Genomic DNA, 19,019 nt, shown 5'->3' with positions numbered 1-19,019 from the left:
AGTCTTTGATTTTATAATGTACTTTTAAAATTACAAAGGAAAGTGGGGGAAAATTAGTTTAGCTTGTAGTATAAAGAAACCCAGTTTTTATTTTGTATTGCAGTCTCATGGTAGATAAAGGTAGATATTCTGTCCCATTGGAAGTATTATGCCAACAATTAACTACTCAACAATTTTTCTGGAGATACACTGAAAATTATTATAAATTAAAGATACCTTAACTATCTAAAATTATAATGGCAAATATATGAGTAATACCTTAGTAACTCATAGTCTGAGGCAGAAATTTTATTGTTTCTAAGTCTTAATTGATAAGATAAAATCTGGTTATCAGAAAGGCATTATGTTTTAAACTTCTATGGGTTTTTCCTACTGATTCTATAAATATATTATTCTATAAATACTCAAAAATCAAAAATACTGAAGAAAGGCGATAACCTGCAATAGTCTATAACCATTCTGTTGCAAGAGTGGGACAGGGTGGTCCATTTTCAGACAGTCCTCCTGAAAAGCTACTTCACTGGGATATTAGAATGAAGACATTTGTAGCAATGTAGCAGTATTGCTGTGGTGTGCTAAAAGGGAATAATACACTTGTATAATCTTTAGACAATCACTTAGTCTGTGTTTCTCATCTGTAAATGGGAGGGTAATATCTTTCCTGTTAAATGGTGGTGAGAATTAAATGAACAGAACATGCCAAATGCTTGCTTAGATTTCTTGGCTAATTATTCTATAAATGTTAGCTTTTGCTCCTGGAATTAGAATAGTAAAAAGAATAGTTAGAAGAGGTGTGTACCTTGTTGCCCTAATCATTTCTTACCTCCTCGCTGATTATCTCCTCTACATGTTCATTTAATTTTGCACAGCGGCTAGGCATGGGAAGAGGAAAAAGTGTCAATTAGGTGGTCATGGTGAGGTAGGTAGACATCAAAAACTGCCTAGGTCACGGTGTGGCCCAAGGCTGGCAATTCAAAATGTCTTTTCATATCCTGCCTAATATATGTATATTATAGATTGAAGATTGTATTATGTAGATAGTGGTAGATAGGCAAAAAACAGATTACAATTGCCTTGTGGTATAATACAGTGCGATTGGCTAACTTGAATACAGATCGAAGCAAAATGAATAAAACATCAAAAAGTATAAGCTAGACCCCTTTCCTAAAAACTTAATCCAGCAGTGCCTTTATCTTGTGTTTGAAAACCAGTATCTTCCATTAATGGTTTTTATTTTTCTCCTTCAGTAGGAGACCTATTTGTGGAAATAGTTTGGAATCCAATTCTACTTTTCAGTGACTATGGGCTAATTTCATGTGTCTGGGTTTTAGTTACTTTTTCTTTCTTTTTTTTTTTTTTTTGTGCCATGACTTGGATGTGAACCGTGGGTTTTAGTTTTTTATTCATCAGAATAAAGAGGTATCCCATGCACCCCCTCCCCTGTTCTAACATTGTGTAACTCCTATGTATCATTAAGTATAATGACACCAACAATATTTTGGGCTCAGATTGATGTTTACTGTGCTAACATGACCAATCAACATTAAAGGAAACTCCTTCACTGGTTTGTGACTTGTTTCTTAATATAATGCTAACAGGACTCTGATAATTTTTCTCTCAATAAAGAGAAATAACTGCTTTTCTTGATGACTCGGTGCCTACTGATATGCCTGCCCCTATATGAAAATGATTCTTTGGCTATAACTTTTGTTCATTACTCAGTTAGTCCCTCTTATTTGCTACACTGTAAAAAAGAGAAGAGGAAACCAGATGATCAAACTTGTATGGTTAATAACTTTTAAAATTATGGTAAGCTCTAACCCAAGGATAGATCTCTATTTCTTGAAGCTTTGTACAAATATTTTTCTTGATGCTTGAAAATGCTCCATTAGTGGATTTGTGTTCATGTTTCATATGGCCGGCTGGGGCTACCATATTCCGTGTTCATGCAAATGTTACTGAATTAAGTTGAGATCATTTGAATGTCTCTCTTTTTATATTTCGAAGTCTGATAGAAAGTTATTTTGTTCACAGTTTGCTTTTACTCAGAATTTTTGATGACAAATCTTTTGTTCAAACCAGAGTAAGACACATGTCTGTCTATGCTAACCTAGAAAATAATGGTTTCAATAAGAGCTTTTAATGTTTTAAGTTTTCTTTCTTGAGGAACAGTGTGTTTATTCTTACAGACACCATTAGAAACATCTCTGTCAGGAAGATTCCTATAACTAAAAATAATCCTAGGAACTTTTTAAATGCAATACCATTAATATTAAATATAACATTCCATGTTTTATTTTTTTTACCTGTAAGCATTACTTCTACCTTTAATGTCTTTTACTAATGTTTTAAGGTATTCTAAGTACTGAGGCACACATCAATGATAACTTACTGTGCTGTTTCAAGTATTTATTTAGTGTGGCAGTATACTAAGAGTTCTACTTTCTGGGAACCCTTCAGATGCCATTAAAATGCATCAATCCTCCCATGTGTAAATAGGTTGGCTATTGTGTTGCCTTTTACATATAATTCTTTATCAGTTTGTTTCCTTGTTAAAACTGTTTCGGAGAGGAAGAGACCTGTTCCATCTTTTCTCTTAGTAATGTCCTCTTTTGCTTGTTTCATGGCTAGCTCAGGGGTCAACCAACTACCAGCTATAAGCCATATCTAGCCCAGCACTTTTTTTTTTTTTTTATCTTTTGCTGGGAGCCTAGGGTCTCCACCACTTGTTTTAATATGGCCAGTGAGGCAAGAATGGTTTTTATAACTTTAAATGGTTGAAAAAATATATATATTTTGTGGTATGAAAATTATATGAAACTTAAATTTCATTTCCATAAGTAAATTTTATTGGAATATAGCTATGGTCTATGGCAGCTTTCTCTGCCATCAGGGCCAAGTTAAATAGTAGCAACAGAACCCATAAAGTCCACTAAGCTTACAATATTTTATATATAGCCCTTTATAGAAAACTTTTGCTGACTCCTGCCCTGGCTGATTGTTTGCACATGGTACTGTCCCTTCTTTTCCTTTTCCCTGTGAGATAACCATACTTTGATAATATATGCATGAATAGTTTTTCCTGAACTACAAAATCATCTTGGCTGGTTTTTTATGGAGATAAAAGCTTTCTTCTACCTTATAATTTATTTAATGATCCAAATAGTTTGGATCTTTCAATTGAATTAATAGTATATGATCAGCTGTAATGTTCGTTTCCACCCTTAACTATCCTTGTCAATTGTATTTTTTACATAACCCCAATACTAATATATTACTAATTATAAGACAGGAAAATGTTTGTAACTGATGGATTTTTTTATTTAACCTAGCTCTTTACTTTCAAATACCTAAAAATATAGATAAGCTATATTACTTTGTTGTGTTGTATAACTTATGCTATCTGTCTTTACAAAGGAGAACCAGGCCAGAATGCTGTATTAAAACAACCTTCTGTATTTGTAGCCAGAAATTATTTTCTTGTTTGTTAGATCTTCTTAGAACAAAATTCACTTTATATTTCTCTCAGAGGAAAAGTGAGGCTTATGCAGGGCAAGAACAACAATCTTACTTCATAAGATCCTGGGTTGTATGACCCTTCAACGTCTTTGGAATTTTTTTTTTTTGAGAAAAGTTCTATCACCCACACAAGAGTGAGTGCAGTGGCATGATCATAGCTCACTGCAACCTCAAACTCCTGGGCTCAATGTCTTTCCAGCTGAGACTGCAGGCATATGCCACCATACCCAGATAATTTTTTTTTAATTTTTTATAGAGACAGGGTCTTGCTATATTGCTCAGGTCTGTCTCCTCAACTCTTGACCTCAAGTGATCCTCCCACTTAGACCTCCCAAACTGCTAGGGTTATAGGCATGAGAGGCTATGCCTGGCCTGTCTTTGGCATTTTTTTTTTTTTTTTTTTTTAAGAAACAGAGTTTAACTTTGTCGCCCTTGGTAGAGGGTGGTGGCGTCACAGCTCACAGCAACCTCCAGCTCTTGGGCTTAGGCGATTCTCTTGGCTCAGCCTCCCAAGTAGCTGGGACTGTAGGTTCCCGCCACACTGCCTGGCTCTGTCTTTGGAATTTTTATAAGTACTGTGACCTTTGCTTCATTGGGATTAGCTAAGTACCTTGGTAGGGTAATCATATAATTTCTCAAACCGGGACGCTTTAAGAGTTAAAGGGGGATTGATTTCCAGGGACCACAGACACCTGGAATAAACTGGGCCTGTCCTGATGAAAACTGGAGTTAAGGACCCCCTAACTTGAGGAAGAGGCAAGCTTCTGTTTACCATGGCATTTCTAAATGATTTGTCCCAAATGGAAGGTAAAGTGAACTTAGCCTAGATTAAAATCTGTCAAACACTCAGATTCTTTCTGAATGTAAACAAGAAGTGGTACCCTGAACTATTTTCAGCAATTAGGTTTTATTCCTTGGTTTAGAAGCACAAATGACCATTTACTTTGGTCATAATAAAGCAATGGTATATAAAACTATCCAAATTCAAATATGTAGGGTAAAGGTTTTGTATTTACTTTACATATTGACCACATACTTAACAGCAGATTATTTAGGAGTCATGTAGAAAAATGAGGTCCAAAACAAACTTTATTTACATAGGGATAACAAGGATCTCAAACTCAAATATTGAATAATTAAGCTTTGGGTGACTACAAGTCCGTGATTCACCAATCCTATTTTATAGAAGTGGTATAAAACTATATTTCATATTTTCCCTCAGTTCTCTGGTATTCTTGAAGCTTGAAAAGATTCAGAACACTTTAATGATAGTTTGTTGAACAGCAATAGAAATGAGATGATGTACTTAGAAGTCAGTCTCTCACAAAGAAGACATTATATCCAAGTTCTGTTAAAGCCCCAGCCAGTAGGGCCCATAAAGGAATGAAGACATAGGACAGATTCATGGTAGTAAACTGTTCCAGCTTAGCACAGAGTGCCAGGCAGAAGGCTAATTTAAGTAGCATAGCAATGAGGTACCAGGCCTTTTTTTTAATATTGTGTGATCCATGTCGAGGGTCAAAGCCGGACTTACAGCGCCCAGCCATTTTCACAATCAGCATGACAAGAAGGATAGTATCAAATATCCAGACTGGAATAAATATGAGGAACCAGTTCCAAGGTGCCTTCTCATCCAGTTTCAACACCAACATGATCAAGAAGAGTAATGTGAAAAGCCAGGTGAGTAGTACTCTCTGAGCCAAGGACATTCTCATTTAAACAGCTTAAAGAGGCTGTCGCAGGGTCGAAAAAAGGGAAATACACCCTAAGAGAAGGAAAAAAAGTCAAGATTTTTTTATACCAGAAAAAATAAATCACTTCCATTCCTAGTACACAAAGCTGGCTTTTACCCACTCACTGACTTCCTTATTTCAAAACATTCTGCCAATCTTCCTTTCAAAACCTAAAACTTAAACAGTAATCACTGACATTATATCCATCTTTCCTTATAGACGATGACAAAATACAATAAAATTTTTAGTATATCCTCTGGGAATAGAGCAGTCTGTTCCTTTTCAATGTGGTCACTCAAGTCTAAGCACTGATGACTTTATTCCTGTATCTTTTTTTTTCTTTTTAGAGACAGAGTTTCACTTTATTGCCCTTGGTAGAGTGCAATGGCATCACAGCTCACAGCAAACTCCCAACTCCTGGGCTTAAGTGAGTCTCTTGCCTCAGCCTTCGAAGTAGCTGGGACTACAGGCACCTGCCACAATTCCCAGCTCCTTTTTTGTTGCAGTTTGGCTGAGGCCGGGTTCGAACCCACCACCCTCAGTATATGGGGCCAGTGCCCTATCCACTGAGCCACAGGTGCTGCCCAAGGGTGTTCTTAACTTCCCCATACATTTGCAAGTGTATAATTGTTCATTCGATTTCAAGGGGTACAAAGAAAAAGCATTCAAAATAAAAGTAGTGAAAAAGGAGGAGATGGTCCGAAGCCAAGAGAGGAAAGTTGTATAAGGAGGGAATGGTTAAAAAATTGCAAAGACATCAAGTAGAATTAAGACTGTAAAGAGGTCACTGGGCTAAATGATATAGAAGACATTGATAACACTGGGTTTTCACATAGTTTAATGTATGGGTCTTACATTCTTATTTTCTCTCATTTGGAAGGGGTTATTGCATGGCAAAAAAAAATTATTTTCTCATTAGAATTCTTATAAATGTATCTATTTTCTTAACCTAAGATTTTTCTTTTTATTCCTTTTAATACTCTCTCACTGTATGTTTTTAGTTGTGGTATACGGATCATGTTTTTTTTTTTTAAACTAGCTATCCAATCAGTAATCAGGACCACCTAATAACTTATGAGGGTTTGTCATTATGAGATGCAACATTATAATATAATTGGGGCTATTTCTGGTATCACTATTCCATCTCACCGATCTATATATTTCTGCTTTGCACTAATACTATTTGACTTACTATTGTTCTAAGATATGTCCTAATGCCTGGAATGCTTAGTATCTTGTCATCATTTTCTCTTCCAGAATATTTTCTATTTTTTCAATGCTAAGATCACTAAGCAAATTCTTAAAAATTTGGAATTTCAAGTGGGAATGCATTAACTTACAACTTAGCTTATCCTTGTTCAAAACGAAAAGTTTTTCAGATTGTGTTATGGTCCATTATTTCACTTCCAAGAAACACACTTGAAAGCATCCTTTCTGATTTACCCAAGCAAATTTAAACTTGCTCAGTTTGTTGGTGTTGCTGGGAGGGCTTCATTTGTTTCTATCCATGTGGATTTTATGTTTCTTTTTTTTTTTCATTGTTGGGGATTCATTGAGGGTACAATAAGCCAGGTTACACTGATTGCATTTGTTAGGTAAAGTCCCTCTTGCAATCATGTCTTGCCCCCAGAAGGTGTGGCACACACCAAGGCCCCACCCCTCTCCCTCCTTCCCTCTCTCTGCTTTTCCTTCCCCTCCTCCCCCCCATGACCTTAATTGTCATTAATTGTCCTCATATCAAAATTGAGTACACAGGATTCATGCTTCTCTATTCTTGTGATACTTTACTAAGAATAATGTCTTCCACTTCCATCCAGGTTAATACAAAGGATGTAAAGTGGATTTTATGTTTCTTGACTTCTGTGTATCCCAAAACTTTCAGAATGACTGATGTATAAACAATTTGTTGTATTTAATCTTCATATAAGTTTATAGTATATTTCTATACTTAAGTTTTTTATATCAACCTTTGTGACCATTTGGAAAAAGGTAAATAAAATGGGAAATCAGAAGCCAGACTGCATGCAGTTGGGTGAGGAGTGAACAGAAGGTAAAGAAATGAAGACAGTTGAGAACACTTTATTCTCTTAGACATTTGGAGAAAAAAAGAAAGACACATGAAATTGAGAAATTTTCAGGAAAGGAGAAATCTATCACTATAAGCTGAGGGAAATAAACCACTGGGGGATGAAGGATTAGAAGATAAGATACACCTGATGGAGAAAAAGATCTGAAGATGGTAGGAATAGGTTTTTTTTTTTTTGTAGAGACAGTCTCACTTTCTGGCCCTCGGTAGAGTGCCGTGGCCTCACGCAGCTCACAGCAACCTCCAACTCCTGGGCTTAAGCGATTCTCTTGCCTCAGCCTCCCGAGTAGCTGGGACTACAGGCGCCCGCCACAACGCCCGGCTATTTTTTGGTTGCAGTTTGGCCGAGGCCGGGTTTGAACCCGCCACCCTCGGTATATGGGGCCGGCGCCTTACCGACTGAGCCACAGGCGCCGCCCGATGGTAGGAATAGGAACAGAAGCATGGTAAAAGAAGTAAAAATGCAGGAAGAAACAAGGAAAAGGCAAAGAAACTGGCTAGATGAATCAAATACATTACACTAGGGTGCTCAATTACATTTTAGAATAACTTTGATGTACTCTGCAACATGTCTACTACTATAAATAGTGGGTGGCTCTCATGGTGCATGAGTACATGTTTGTTTTATTTCAATAGTTAGGTATGAATCTCCTAACTCCCCTCTTTGCCCTTACGCCCATCTACTTACACTTGTTTACTTAATTGGCAGATACTTCATACTACCGTGCTTTTGCTCCCAGGAAGGTATTTTCTATGCTGATCTTTCCCTGCCAGAGGCTATAATATAGTAAGATGTGAACAGAATTTGGAAGGAAGGATAGAAGTGTTGTGTTTGCTGATGTGTAACTATGGATGGATTTCATCCTGTAGATTGTTTGCCAAATCCTGATCTCCAATCCATTTGGCTGTTCTTGTGAACATTTGAAAAAACGGTTTACAGTAACAAAGTTGCCTAAATACAATCTTTCCATTGATGTCATCAGATGAGACAAGCTTAATTTTTTTCTCATAAAGAACTGAGTAGCAACTGGTCATAGGAAAGGTATCTGGACTCACCCAGGTCCTTTAGGACTGGAAGTGAAAGGATGCAAAGAATATAATGATATTGTGGCTATGTTTTATAAAGTGGGGTGCAACAAAGTTATGTATGCACCTGTACGAAAATACCCTTACTGGGGAAGCGCCCACCTGATAAATGAACGACTTAATAATTTTATGGCTGTATGCTGAGCTACAACAATGATCCCAATTTTATATTTATATCTTCAATTTAAGCAGTGGCATCTGTTTCCTACTACTCTCCTTTCTCCACATGGGGGAGGTGAGTATTCCAAAACAAAAATTCGCTCAACTAAAATATTCCGATTTAAGGCGGTTGTTTCTGGTACCAGAAAGATAATTTGTACATATAATTGTTTATCCACTAACACCTTCGGAGTTGGCTCCATACGGAGATTATACAGCCCTGCGCAGATCACCTGCAGTCTCAGCATCTGCCTTTTCCCATCTCTCGCTCTCAGTACTCCTCCAAGTGAACTCGCCTCATCCCAAAGAGAGTTTTGCTTAACAAGCCCACAGATTCTTCAAAATGAGTCGTTTTGAAAAGCCTGTGCTGCGAAAGCCTTGGCCATTCAAAGACATGAGGGCCTACTTGTCGCTGGAACTTTAGGTCGCTCCTAAACTATCCTTGCCCTTCGCCGTTAGGCACTGACGGTTGCTTGGCTCGAGGCGCCCTAACTGGACTCCCACCTTTCTGGGCCATGGCCCAGCACGTTTTGGAATTTAACACGGTTCTTTCACAAAGCACCCAGAAGCCCTGGTGCCAAGCAGGTGAGTGCGCGTTTAGGGCAGGAGTGTGATGCGTTGGGGGTCGGCCGCACAGCCCACGGAGGCACCGGGAGGCAGCCGCGGGGGCACGGCAGGAGCCGGACTCACCTGGCAGCGCCGCTGGCCGGAGAGTGGAGCGGGGTACGAAGATCAGGAAATTCGCCAGTTTGGATCCTTGTCCTTTTCCACACTTTTCCCCCCATTAAATCCAGAACCTGTCACATGATAATTGAGAAAAAGATTCAGTTCCGCCTCCCCAAACGGCGGAGGCTGACTATCTCTCAGTCGTACCTCAGCGCCGCGCCCACATCCGGGGCTGGTCCTCACCGCCTCTGGGCCTACCCTATAAGGTAGCGAGGACGCCAATCTGGGTTCAGCGGTCCTTTTCCCTGCGGTAATTGGCCCGTTTTTCTGCCAGTGCAAACCAACCTACCTCTCCTGTGTTCGGGTTCGACAAAAAGGAGGCAATAAAAAAAAAAAAAAGAAACCCACTGGGCCCGCTTCTCGACGGTCACGGGTTAGAAGGAAAGTCAGTCCAAGCACAGCCTGGAGTTTCAATGGTCCCATTGGGCCCACACATGCCAATCAGACCAGTCAAAGCTTGGCCCCGCTCCCTCATGGCGCCCCGCCCCCTTCAGCTTCGCGGCCACAGCTCGCGGAGACTGCGATCCTCGGCGCAAAATCCTGCGGGAGAGGGGCGGGGCAACGCTCGGCAGGCTGGGCGCCCGCCGGCTGCCTCGTTGTGGCTCCTCCGGCTCCGGCGGCGTTCACCCAGCCGCCTTCTAGCGGCGCGGCGCTGGCTCCTTCGGTAAGAGTGGCATCACTTACGGGCTTGGGTGGGCAAAGTGGAGGTCGTCGGGTTCTGACGGAATCTTGAGAGTGAATCTGGACTAGGGAGAAGAACGGCCGGCGGGCTGGAGGTGGGGGCTCCGGGGGTAACGCATCGCCCTCCACCGCTGGTGACTTCCCCAGCCGTCCCCGGTACCTGCGGGCCCGGGTCAGCCGCGGCCCTCTTCTATCATCTGGCCGGTGGCTGAGGCTCGGCTTCCCTATTCCCAAGTCCGTGCGGTCCCCCAGTCCTTGATGGTGACGGGCCGAAGCCCAGTGTCGTCGCCGCGCCCTCCCCTGTGCTCCTTCCCCAGACCCCCCCCTTTTGCTTCCTTACCTTGGCACTGTGCTCCGGGGGTCTTCGGGTCCTGGAAGGGCGTGCAGGTGCTTCTGGTGGCCGAGCGCGGGCCGGCGGGGAGAGATCAGCTAGCGGCCGGAGGAGCGAGTCGGGAGAAGGGGGCGGCGGCGGCGGCCTTGCGCGCGCTGGACGTTGGCTGGGGAGGAGGGTCGCTGCCCTGCCCCCGCTGAGAAGGCGGCAGTTTAGTTTTCTGATCCGAACGCTTACTGTGGACCGGGTGCTGAAATACTACGCACTGGCCTCAAGGTCTATTTTTACCACCAGGAACAATACGGTGGTCCACCAGCATGCTTCATCTTTTCATATTTTTATTTGCCTAATGTTGACAGCCGGCATTCTGGTATCGTTCGTTGAGTCATGGCTCTCGAACTTAACACATCCATCTGTAACTTCAGGTATCATTCTGTCATGTATCTGCCACCGTTTTTGTTTTTAACCTAGCAAAAACAAGGGACTGCTTTATATTAACATGTACTAAGTAGGGACGTACGGAATCTGGAACAATTTATTAATCTCAGTGTGTACTTTACATGCCAAATTATTTGACATTCCTGGAGAATACATTAAAAAATATATATATATATATATTTTTTTTTGGCCGGGGCTGGGTTTGAACCCACCACCTCTGGCATATGGGACCGGCCTCTACTCCTTAAGCCATAGGCGCCACCCTACATTAAATATTTTATAATTTACAGTTGCTTTCTTTGTTAATGCTATATTCTGTTTACTTTGAGATTACTTTGATGTTATAGTTTTTGGTTAGCTTTCACCAGAAATTTTAAAATGTTTCTACTTCCCACACTTTGGCTATAGGCTGGTTATTTGATTTTGTTTTTAGGTGTTATGCAAAATTTGTTTTCTTCCAAAACAGACTTTAAAAAATAGTATTTTTAATATTAGAAGGGGGAATTTTGAGAATTTGGAAACTATGCACTTTCACCTAAAGAGCGATAAAATAGCATAACTATTTGAAATCCTAAATGGGGGTTTGTGTACAGGCTGCTAATTTTAAGAGAAGGAAATAGTTATGCTTTGTTAGTTGTAGTGGCTCAGCCTCCAGATTCTAGGGGAAAGAAATCTGGAGGTTTAGGGAGAATGAGCCATGTCTGGGACCAGAAACAAAGTGGTTCCAGCGGAGTTTTTTCCTCCAGAAATAACTTGCCTCCCACACAGGTTAGTTGTCTGCGCTCATCAGATATTATTAAGTTAGACTTTAGTGAGGTGAGGAATGTCTGTGTTCTATTTTCACCATGTTCTGGTAGAGCACGGAAATGTGGTAAGCAAATCAAATATAGTGCACAATGGAGGCACTCTTATACAGTCAATCCTCCAAGAGTAAACCTTTTTTGAGCTCAAACTGGGCCCTGGACAGTTGGCCCTAAAAATAAAAAGTGACCTGTGCTATGTTTAAACCACATTTTTCACTTGTCCATTTAATGCTAAATTGCAAGGAATTTATAAAGAAAAAACACTTCACTAGACTGACTGAAAGAGAATTTAAGGTGGCACATGGAGAAAATGAGAATCAAAAATAGTTGGGCTGTATATATTATCTCATTTAATTCTTATAATCCTATAGAGTAGATACTGTGATTACTGTCTTCTCTATATGTCAGTTAACCAAGACTTAGGTTACTCATTTGTTGAAAATGTCTTTACTGATCAGAGTTGGGGTAGGATTTACATGCCAGCAATCTGATTCCAAAGCCTCTGCTCTAAGCCATAATGCTACAGTCTACTACTACAGTAAAACTGACTTCTTAGAGTTGGTAGGAGACTAATCCATGGAAAATAATGCTGCAAAACCATGAGCTAAATCCAGCATTGTACATATTTAGTAGCACATTGAGATCAGTGTATAATAGGCGCTGTTGAATATTGCTGAAAATATGGGGTGGAGTCACCTTCTGTCTTTGAGAAGCAGTCATGTAGTGGGAGAGATAGATATTTGAACAAATGATGGTAATATAATATATACAGAGTAACAAAGTTTGTGTGCAATTTAAAATGATTGTAAGTTTAAATTACACACAAACTTTGTGTTCACTCTGTACATAGGTTGAGCATGCCTAATCCAAAAATCCAAAATTAGAAATCTGAAATGCTCCAAATTCCAAACTTTTTTTTTCTTGGAGACAGAGTGTCTATCTCCTTGGCTAGCATGCAGTGGTGTCATCATAGCTCGCTGCAACCTCAAACTCTTAGGCTCAAGAGTTTGATCCTCCCGCCTCAGCCTCCTGAGTAGCTGGGACCACAGGTAAATGCCACCATACCTGGCTAATGTTTTCTATTTTTAGTAGTACAAATGAAGGTCTCACTCGTGCTCAGGCTGGTCTCGAACTCCTGAGCTTAAGCAATTGTCCTGCGTTGGCCTCCCTGAGTGCTAAGAATATAGGCATGAGCCATTGTGTCTGGCCAAAATCCAAAACTTTTTGATTAATAACATGACCCCAAAAGACACCTGCCTACGTGTGACAGATTGTATTCAAATCAGTCAAAACTATGTTTCATGCACAAAATTATTAAAAATATTATATAAAATTACCTTCAGATTATATGTGTAAGGTGTAAGTGAAATATAAATAAATTTCTTATTTAGACTTGGATTCCATCCCCAAGATACCTCAGTGTCAATTCAAATATTCCAAAATCTGAAAAAGTCCAAAATCTAAAGTACTTCTCGTCCTAAGCTTTTTAGACAAAGAAAAAAGAATACTGTAGAGTCTGTGATTTCATAGGAAGAGAATCCAATTAAACTATAAACAAATGGGTGTGGTGGCTCACACCTATAATCCTAGCACTTTGGGAAGCTGAGGGAGGAGGATTGCCTGAGGTCAAGAATTAGAGACCAGCCTGCACAAGAGCAAGACCTTGTCTCTACCAAAAATAGAAAAAATCCATAGTCTTCTCAAAAATAGAAAAAATTAGCTTAGTGTGGTGGCGTGTACCTACTACTCCCAGCTACTTAGGAGGCTAAAGCAGGAGAATCACTTGAACCTAGGAATTGGAGGTTGCAGTGAGCTATGAAGACTACACTGCATTCTGTCTTAGATAGATAGATAAATACTAGAGTTTGAATTTCTGTTGAAGAGTTTGTGACTTTTTTTTTTTCAGTATGTCACCCTCAGTAGAGTGCTGTGGCGTCACAGCTCACAGCAACCTCAAACTCTTGGGCTTAAGTGGTTCTCTTGCCTCAGCCTCCCAAGAAGGTGGGACTACAGGCACCCGCCACAACGCCCGGCTTTTTTTTTTTGTTGTTGTTGTTGGTGGAGTTGTCATTGTTGCTTTAGTTGGCCTGGGCCAGGTTCAAACTTGCCAGCCTCAGTGTATGTGGCCGATGACCTACCCACTGAGGTATGGGTGCCACCCGGGATATTAAGTCTTAAGAAAAATATGTAAAATATTGGCACATGGAAAACATTGAATAAAGAAGAAAAAAATATGAGAGAGATAACTGGTTGGGAGGTTTAGAGGGTAGATACTACTGGAACTTTAAAGGCTTAAAAATAGTTTTTGTAGATGGAAGGAGGGGAAGGAGGAGGCAGAGTCTCAGAATAGGAATATAGATTATTGAAGGAAAGTTAAGTACCTATAGCTTTATATAAAAAATATTTGTGAAGGCCAGCTGTTAAGAGGTAATTGTATGTACATGTGGCTCAACAAAGTGAATACTACCCAATTTTGATGGTTAGAAATTTCATACTTAGATGCTAAAATTGTAGGAAAACCTCAACAGTTTTTCCACTGTTATACTTTTATTTAATATTTACCTTCCAATACTTATTTTCCTAATGCTAATTAAAATTATATTTAAAAATGTGTCTAGCTAAGCAACTATTTCATTACTTATATTGAGACATTTCATTGTACGCTATAAAAGACTAACAAATACCACTGGAGTCATTTTCACATAATCTGTGGAACATATTTTGAGATTGTTTATAAAAGAAGAGTCCCAAAGGGACCGTTGCCATCCCACCTTAATCTTGTCTTTTGGAACATACGGAGTCAGTATTGCAAACTCCTTTTTGCATATATGTCATCTGTCTTTTCTTAACCCCTACTTGAGACTTGGTAATAGGACAGAACTTTTTTAATTGGGACTGCCCTTGCAAATTCAAGAAAGTCTTATGCTTATATCTTCTTCTAAGGTTAGCACAGAACCATATATGCTCACATTGAATTTATATACGTCCAATGTCTCAGAATCATATGACTAAGTTGAAAATTATAAGACGTTTAGGAAAACTGAATTTTTAGTCCATCTTGTTAGCCTCGTAGAAATTGCTAAAATGACATATAATGTAGAGATGAGTTTTCAGATGAGAACAATTACTTCCTAGAACAGGTGGTTTTAGAGCACTAGGAAAGAACTTCATACTGGACTTCATTCTGGGTTGCGAACAGGAACTGGGGCAGGAAATAGCTGTGGCTGAACCACTACCTGATAATAATCATAACATGATTAAACTTGACATTTAATGAGGGGAAGTAAAGGGGAAAAAAGTACATAGTACACAGCTTTCCAGTTTAGAAACAATGAGGGAAGGGGGCTATTAAAAGTACGTGTACAGGAATCTTGAAGAACTATAGTTGGCACTCCCGTTTGTTGTATGAATGAAAGTACATTGGTAAAACATTCAGTATAGAATCTGTGATAGATAGCAAAAAATTGTGAAAGTTATGTGACTGAGTTTTGGTGCTCTGTAAACGTAGGTTCAAGTCCCAATTCTGCCATCTTCCATTTGTGTGACTTTGGTCTCATTATGTAATCTTTTTTGAGGTTCAGTTTCATTTATTCAGAAAACGGAGATACCTACTTTGCAAGATTTTAAGAATTGAGCTAATGTATGTTAAATGCTTGATTAATACTTGCTCAAAACAATGGTTGTTGCAATTATTTGACTTAATTTAAATTTTAAATACTGTTCTCAGATAGAATAAGGAAAGTCAGAAAATGGCAAATAAGAAAATAAAACCTTAAAAGGAGGTAGTAGGATTCAACAGGTAGAATTGAATAAAGAATCATTGCAGCCACATACAAAAGAAGGGAAAGTACAGGGAGAGAGCTTCACAGTCTCAAATTTTCTTCTGTAGAAAGTAGGTCAGAATCATTAAACCAGGTATAGTGAGTAAATAGTGTTTTGCTATTCTAAATGATAATGGAAAAAAAATCACTGAAATAGGTTTACAGCGCTGTGAATTCAGTGTGTGGGGAATGGGACTTGTTTTCTCAAATCTCTTAACCACTTTCTTATTTATTCCAAAATTCCTTGACAGAGAAAAGCTATTAATTGTACTTTTAGAGAACATTTTAATTACAAGTAATCCTGTAAGATAGAGCGGGCTAATTTAATTATACATATCTTCTAAGTATTCATTCTGTATATCCCATTGTTTATTGCATATCTTTTGGGTTCTTGATGTGTCATTTGTTGAAAAATAAACGTATCTTCTCTTATTCCCTCATTTGTTTTACTCTTGTATTCCCTTTCCTAATGAGCAGTTCTTGTGTTCAAGCCAAGAATCATGGAGTGTCCATATTTTTTCTGACCATTATCTTTCATGTACAGAAAGACTACATCTGATTGTTCTCTCTACCAGTTATCTTTTATTCATGCCCTGTCCCAGTACCTACAATTGAAAAAATAAAAAATAAAACCATTGCAACTGATTTAATTAATCAATTTTCCCCAAATTTTTGTTGTCAATTTTATTACTTTTAATTTATCCTTACACTAATCAGTTTTTTCTTTTTTGAGACAGGATCTTGTTCTGTTGCCCAGGCTGGGGTCCAGTGGCACAATCATAGTTCACTGTAATCTCAAATTCCTGGACTCAAACAATCCCTCTAGCTCAGCCTTCTGAATATCTAGGGCTATGGGCACATGTGACCACACCCATCTAATTTTTCTTACTTTTTGCAGAGATGGAATCTCACTATGTTGTCCAGGCTGATCTCAAATTTCTCAGGCGATCCTCCTTCTGCATTCTCCCAAAGGTGCTAGAATTACAGGCATGAACCACCACACTTTGCCTTTAATTAATTCTTCACCATCTGCCTTCAGAATGATTTTGCTGAAATACTGATAATCATATCAAAATTTTATCCTTAATGTCAGCACATGATGGTTAATAAATATTTGATTCCTCAATATAAACTTCAGTCAATACTAAATGACTTGCATTTTTAGGCCTGGAGTTTTCTTTGTGAGAAGGATTTTAACTACAAATTTAATTTCTTTAATAGACAAAGATCTATTCTGTTTATTTCTCAAGTGAGCATTGGTAGTTTTTATTTTTCAAGGAATGTATTTAATTCAAGTTGTTGAATTGATTGGCATAAAATTGTTCATAATATTCCCTTTTGTTCAGTAATACACTGCAATTTAATTTTTCATATAACCTGAAACTAAGGGTTATAGTGCACACTTTTGAAAATAAAATGACATCTTTTAACATAGCCTGTTTTGTACAGTAAAAAATAACCCATGAACCTTACTATCAAAAGTTGTCTTAAGAAATTTTCTATGCAAGTTAAGTAGCAACATTGTCTTATCAGTATTTTTAATGTTGGTTATTACCTGGTGTTCAATTTCTGCCTATTTTACAAATTTAAAATTTGCTTCTAGTCAGGGCATGTTGGCGCATGCTTGTAATTCCAGCATTCTGGGAGGCCCAGGCAGTGGATTGCTTGAGCTCAGGAGTCGGAGACCACCCTGAGCAAGAGATAGACCCCATCTCTAAAAATAGCCGGGTGTTGTGGCGGTTGCCTGGAGTCCCAGCTCCTTGGGAGGCTGAGGCAAGAGAATCCCTTGACCCTAAGAGTTGAGGTTGCTGTGAGCTATGATGTTATAGCACTCTACCGAGGGTGACAGAGTAAGGCTCTGTCTCAAAAAAATGTTCTTTGCTCCTCCAAATTATCATGTTTTAAAAAACTGCCATTTGAAAAAAAAAAGAAACACCTATCATTTGGAAATGCTTTTTTTCTCTTAAGGATAATGGCAACATAAGTGATGAAAAGAATGTATAAAATGTTAAAGAGAGCATAAAAATGCATATAACTCCATAAATGTGAAAAATATTTCTATTTTTCTGATTCCAAATGTAAGTATCTATCTGACTTCCTTAAATTTGATCAAAAATCTCAAAAGATTAATCATCAGAGAAATGCAAATCAAAACTACCTTGAGATACCGTCTAACTCCAGTAAGATTAGCCCATGTCACAAAATCCCAAGACCAGAGATGTTGGTGTGGATGTGGAGAAAAGGGAACACTTCTACACTGCTGGTGGGAATGCAAATTAACACATTCCTTTTGGAAAGATGTTTGGAGAACACTTAGAGATCTAAACATAGATCTGCCATTCAATCCTATAATTCCTCTACTAGATATATACCCAGAAGACCAAAAATATAACAAAGATATTTGTACCAGAATGTTTATTGCAGCCCAATTCACAATTGCTAAGTCATGAAAAAAGCCCAGGTGCCCATCGATCCAGGAATGGATCAATAAATTGTGGTATATGTATACCATGGAATATTACGCAGCTTTAAAGAAAGATGGAGACTTTACCTCTTTCATGTTTACATGGATGGAGCTGGAACATATTCTTTTTAGTAAAGTATCTCAAGAATGGAAGAAAAGGTATCCAATGTACTCAGCCCTACTATGAAACTAAATTATGGCTTTCATAGGAAAGCTATAACCCAGTTATAACCTAAGAATATGGGGAAGGGGGGAGGGAGGAGAGGAAGGGGGGAGGTTGGGCAGAAGGAGGGTGATTGGTGGGATTACACCTGCGGTGCATCTTACAAGGGTACATGTGAAACTTAGTGAATGCAGAGTATGATTGTCTTAACACAATAACTAAGAAAATGCCAGGAATGCTATGTTAACCAGTGTGATGAAAATGTGTCGAACTGTTTATAAAACCATGGTGCCCCATGATCGCATTAATGTACACAGCTCTGATCTCATACTAATAAAAAAAAATCAGAAAGCCACTATAAAAAAAAATCTCAAAAGAAAATCTAGGTAACTGGAACATACAGAAAGACGGTACAATAAACAGATTATTTGAACTAGGGCTTATATTATAATTTATGATGATTCTAAGGCAAACTACCTATTAAAAACATCCAACGTACTGGAAGTGGCCACAAAGTAAAGATATTTCTTTCCTTGGAAGAGAAGACATCATCTTTTAACCTTAGGTTCATTACATCAAACAACAAAATATTAACATTTAACTTAAGGTCATTCAACATGCTCAGTTTTTTTTTTTGTTTGTTTGTTTGTTTTGTTTTTTGAGACAGTCTCATTATGTCACCCTCAGTAGAGTGCTATGGCATTACAGCTCACAGCAACCTCCAGCTCTTGGGCTTAAGCGATTCTCTTGCCTCAGCCTCCCAAGTAGCTGGGACTATAGGCGCCTGCTAGAATGCCCAACTATTTTTTTGTTGTTGTTGTCATTTTTTGTTTGTAGTTGTCATTGTTGTTTAGCAGGCCCGGGCCCTGTTTGAACCTGCCAGCTCCAGTGTTTGTGGCTGGTGCCCTAACTACTGAGCTATGGGCATCGAGCCAACATCCTCATTTTTTAAAGAAATATTTATAATAAGTACTTTAAAACAATGAAAATAAATCAGTCTGTTTTAACA

At 38.8% G+C, this 19,019-nt stretch overlaps 2 protein-coding genes across 5 annotated transcripts in view; one reads left to right on the top strand and one right to left on the bottom strand.

Annotated features, from left to right (window-relative positions):
• Nucleotides 1-4,590: 4,590 nt before the first annotated feature.
• Nucleotides 4,591-10,366, bottom strand: TMEM60 (transmembrane protein 60). Of its 2 annotated transcripts, XM_053553884.1 has the most exons (3): nucleotides 10,331-10,366; nucleotides 9,274-9,380; nucleotides 4,591-5,284 (listed from the first exon to the last, which is right to left on the bottom strand). In XM_053553884.1, the coding sequence occupies exon 3, from the start codon at nucleotides 5,232-5,234 to the stop codon at nucleotides 4,833-4,835; it is 402 nt and encodes a 133-aa protein (XP_053409859.1). In that variant the 5' UTR covers nucleotides 5,235-5,284; nucleotides 9,274-9,380; nucleotides 10,331-10,366; the 3' UTR covers nucleotides 4,591-4,832. The 2 variants fall into 2 exon arrangements, with proteins under 2 accessions (XP_053409859.1, XP_053409858.1); XM_053553883.1 differs by lacking the exon at nucleotides 10,331-10,366 and having other exon boundaries at nucleotides 9,274-9,633.
• The window catches only part of PHTF2 (putative homeodomain transcription factor 2), a 152,951-nt gene continuing 143,676 nt past the window's right edge, over nucleotides 9,745-19,019 (top strand). For all 3 annotated transcript variants that reach the window (XM_053553881.1, XM_053553882.1, XM_053553880.1), the window contains exon 1: nucleotides 9,745-9,973. The gene's annotated coding sequence lies outside the window, so the exon portion shown is untranslated. The remainder of the gene's footprint in view (nucleotides 9,974-19,019) is intronic.

The sequence above is a fragment of the Nycticebus coucang genome, chromosome 11, assembly GCF_027406575.1.
Source record: "Nycticebus coucang isolate mNycCou1 chromosome 11, mNycCou1.pri, whole genome shotgun sequence".
In the NCBI taxonomy this organism is placed as follows: domain Eukaryota; kingdom Metazoa; phylum Chordata; class Mammalia; order Primates; family Lorisidae; genus Nycticebus; species Nycticebus coucang.
Note: the sequence above shows the minus strand (reverse complement) of the source record. Positions and strands in the feature narration are given on the sequence as shown.

Coding starts and splice junctions, on each gene's coding strand:
- TMEM60 (XM_053553884.1), bottom strand. CDS start 5,234: ATGAGAATGTCCTTGGCTCAGAGAGTACTACTCACCTGGCTTTTCACA.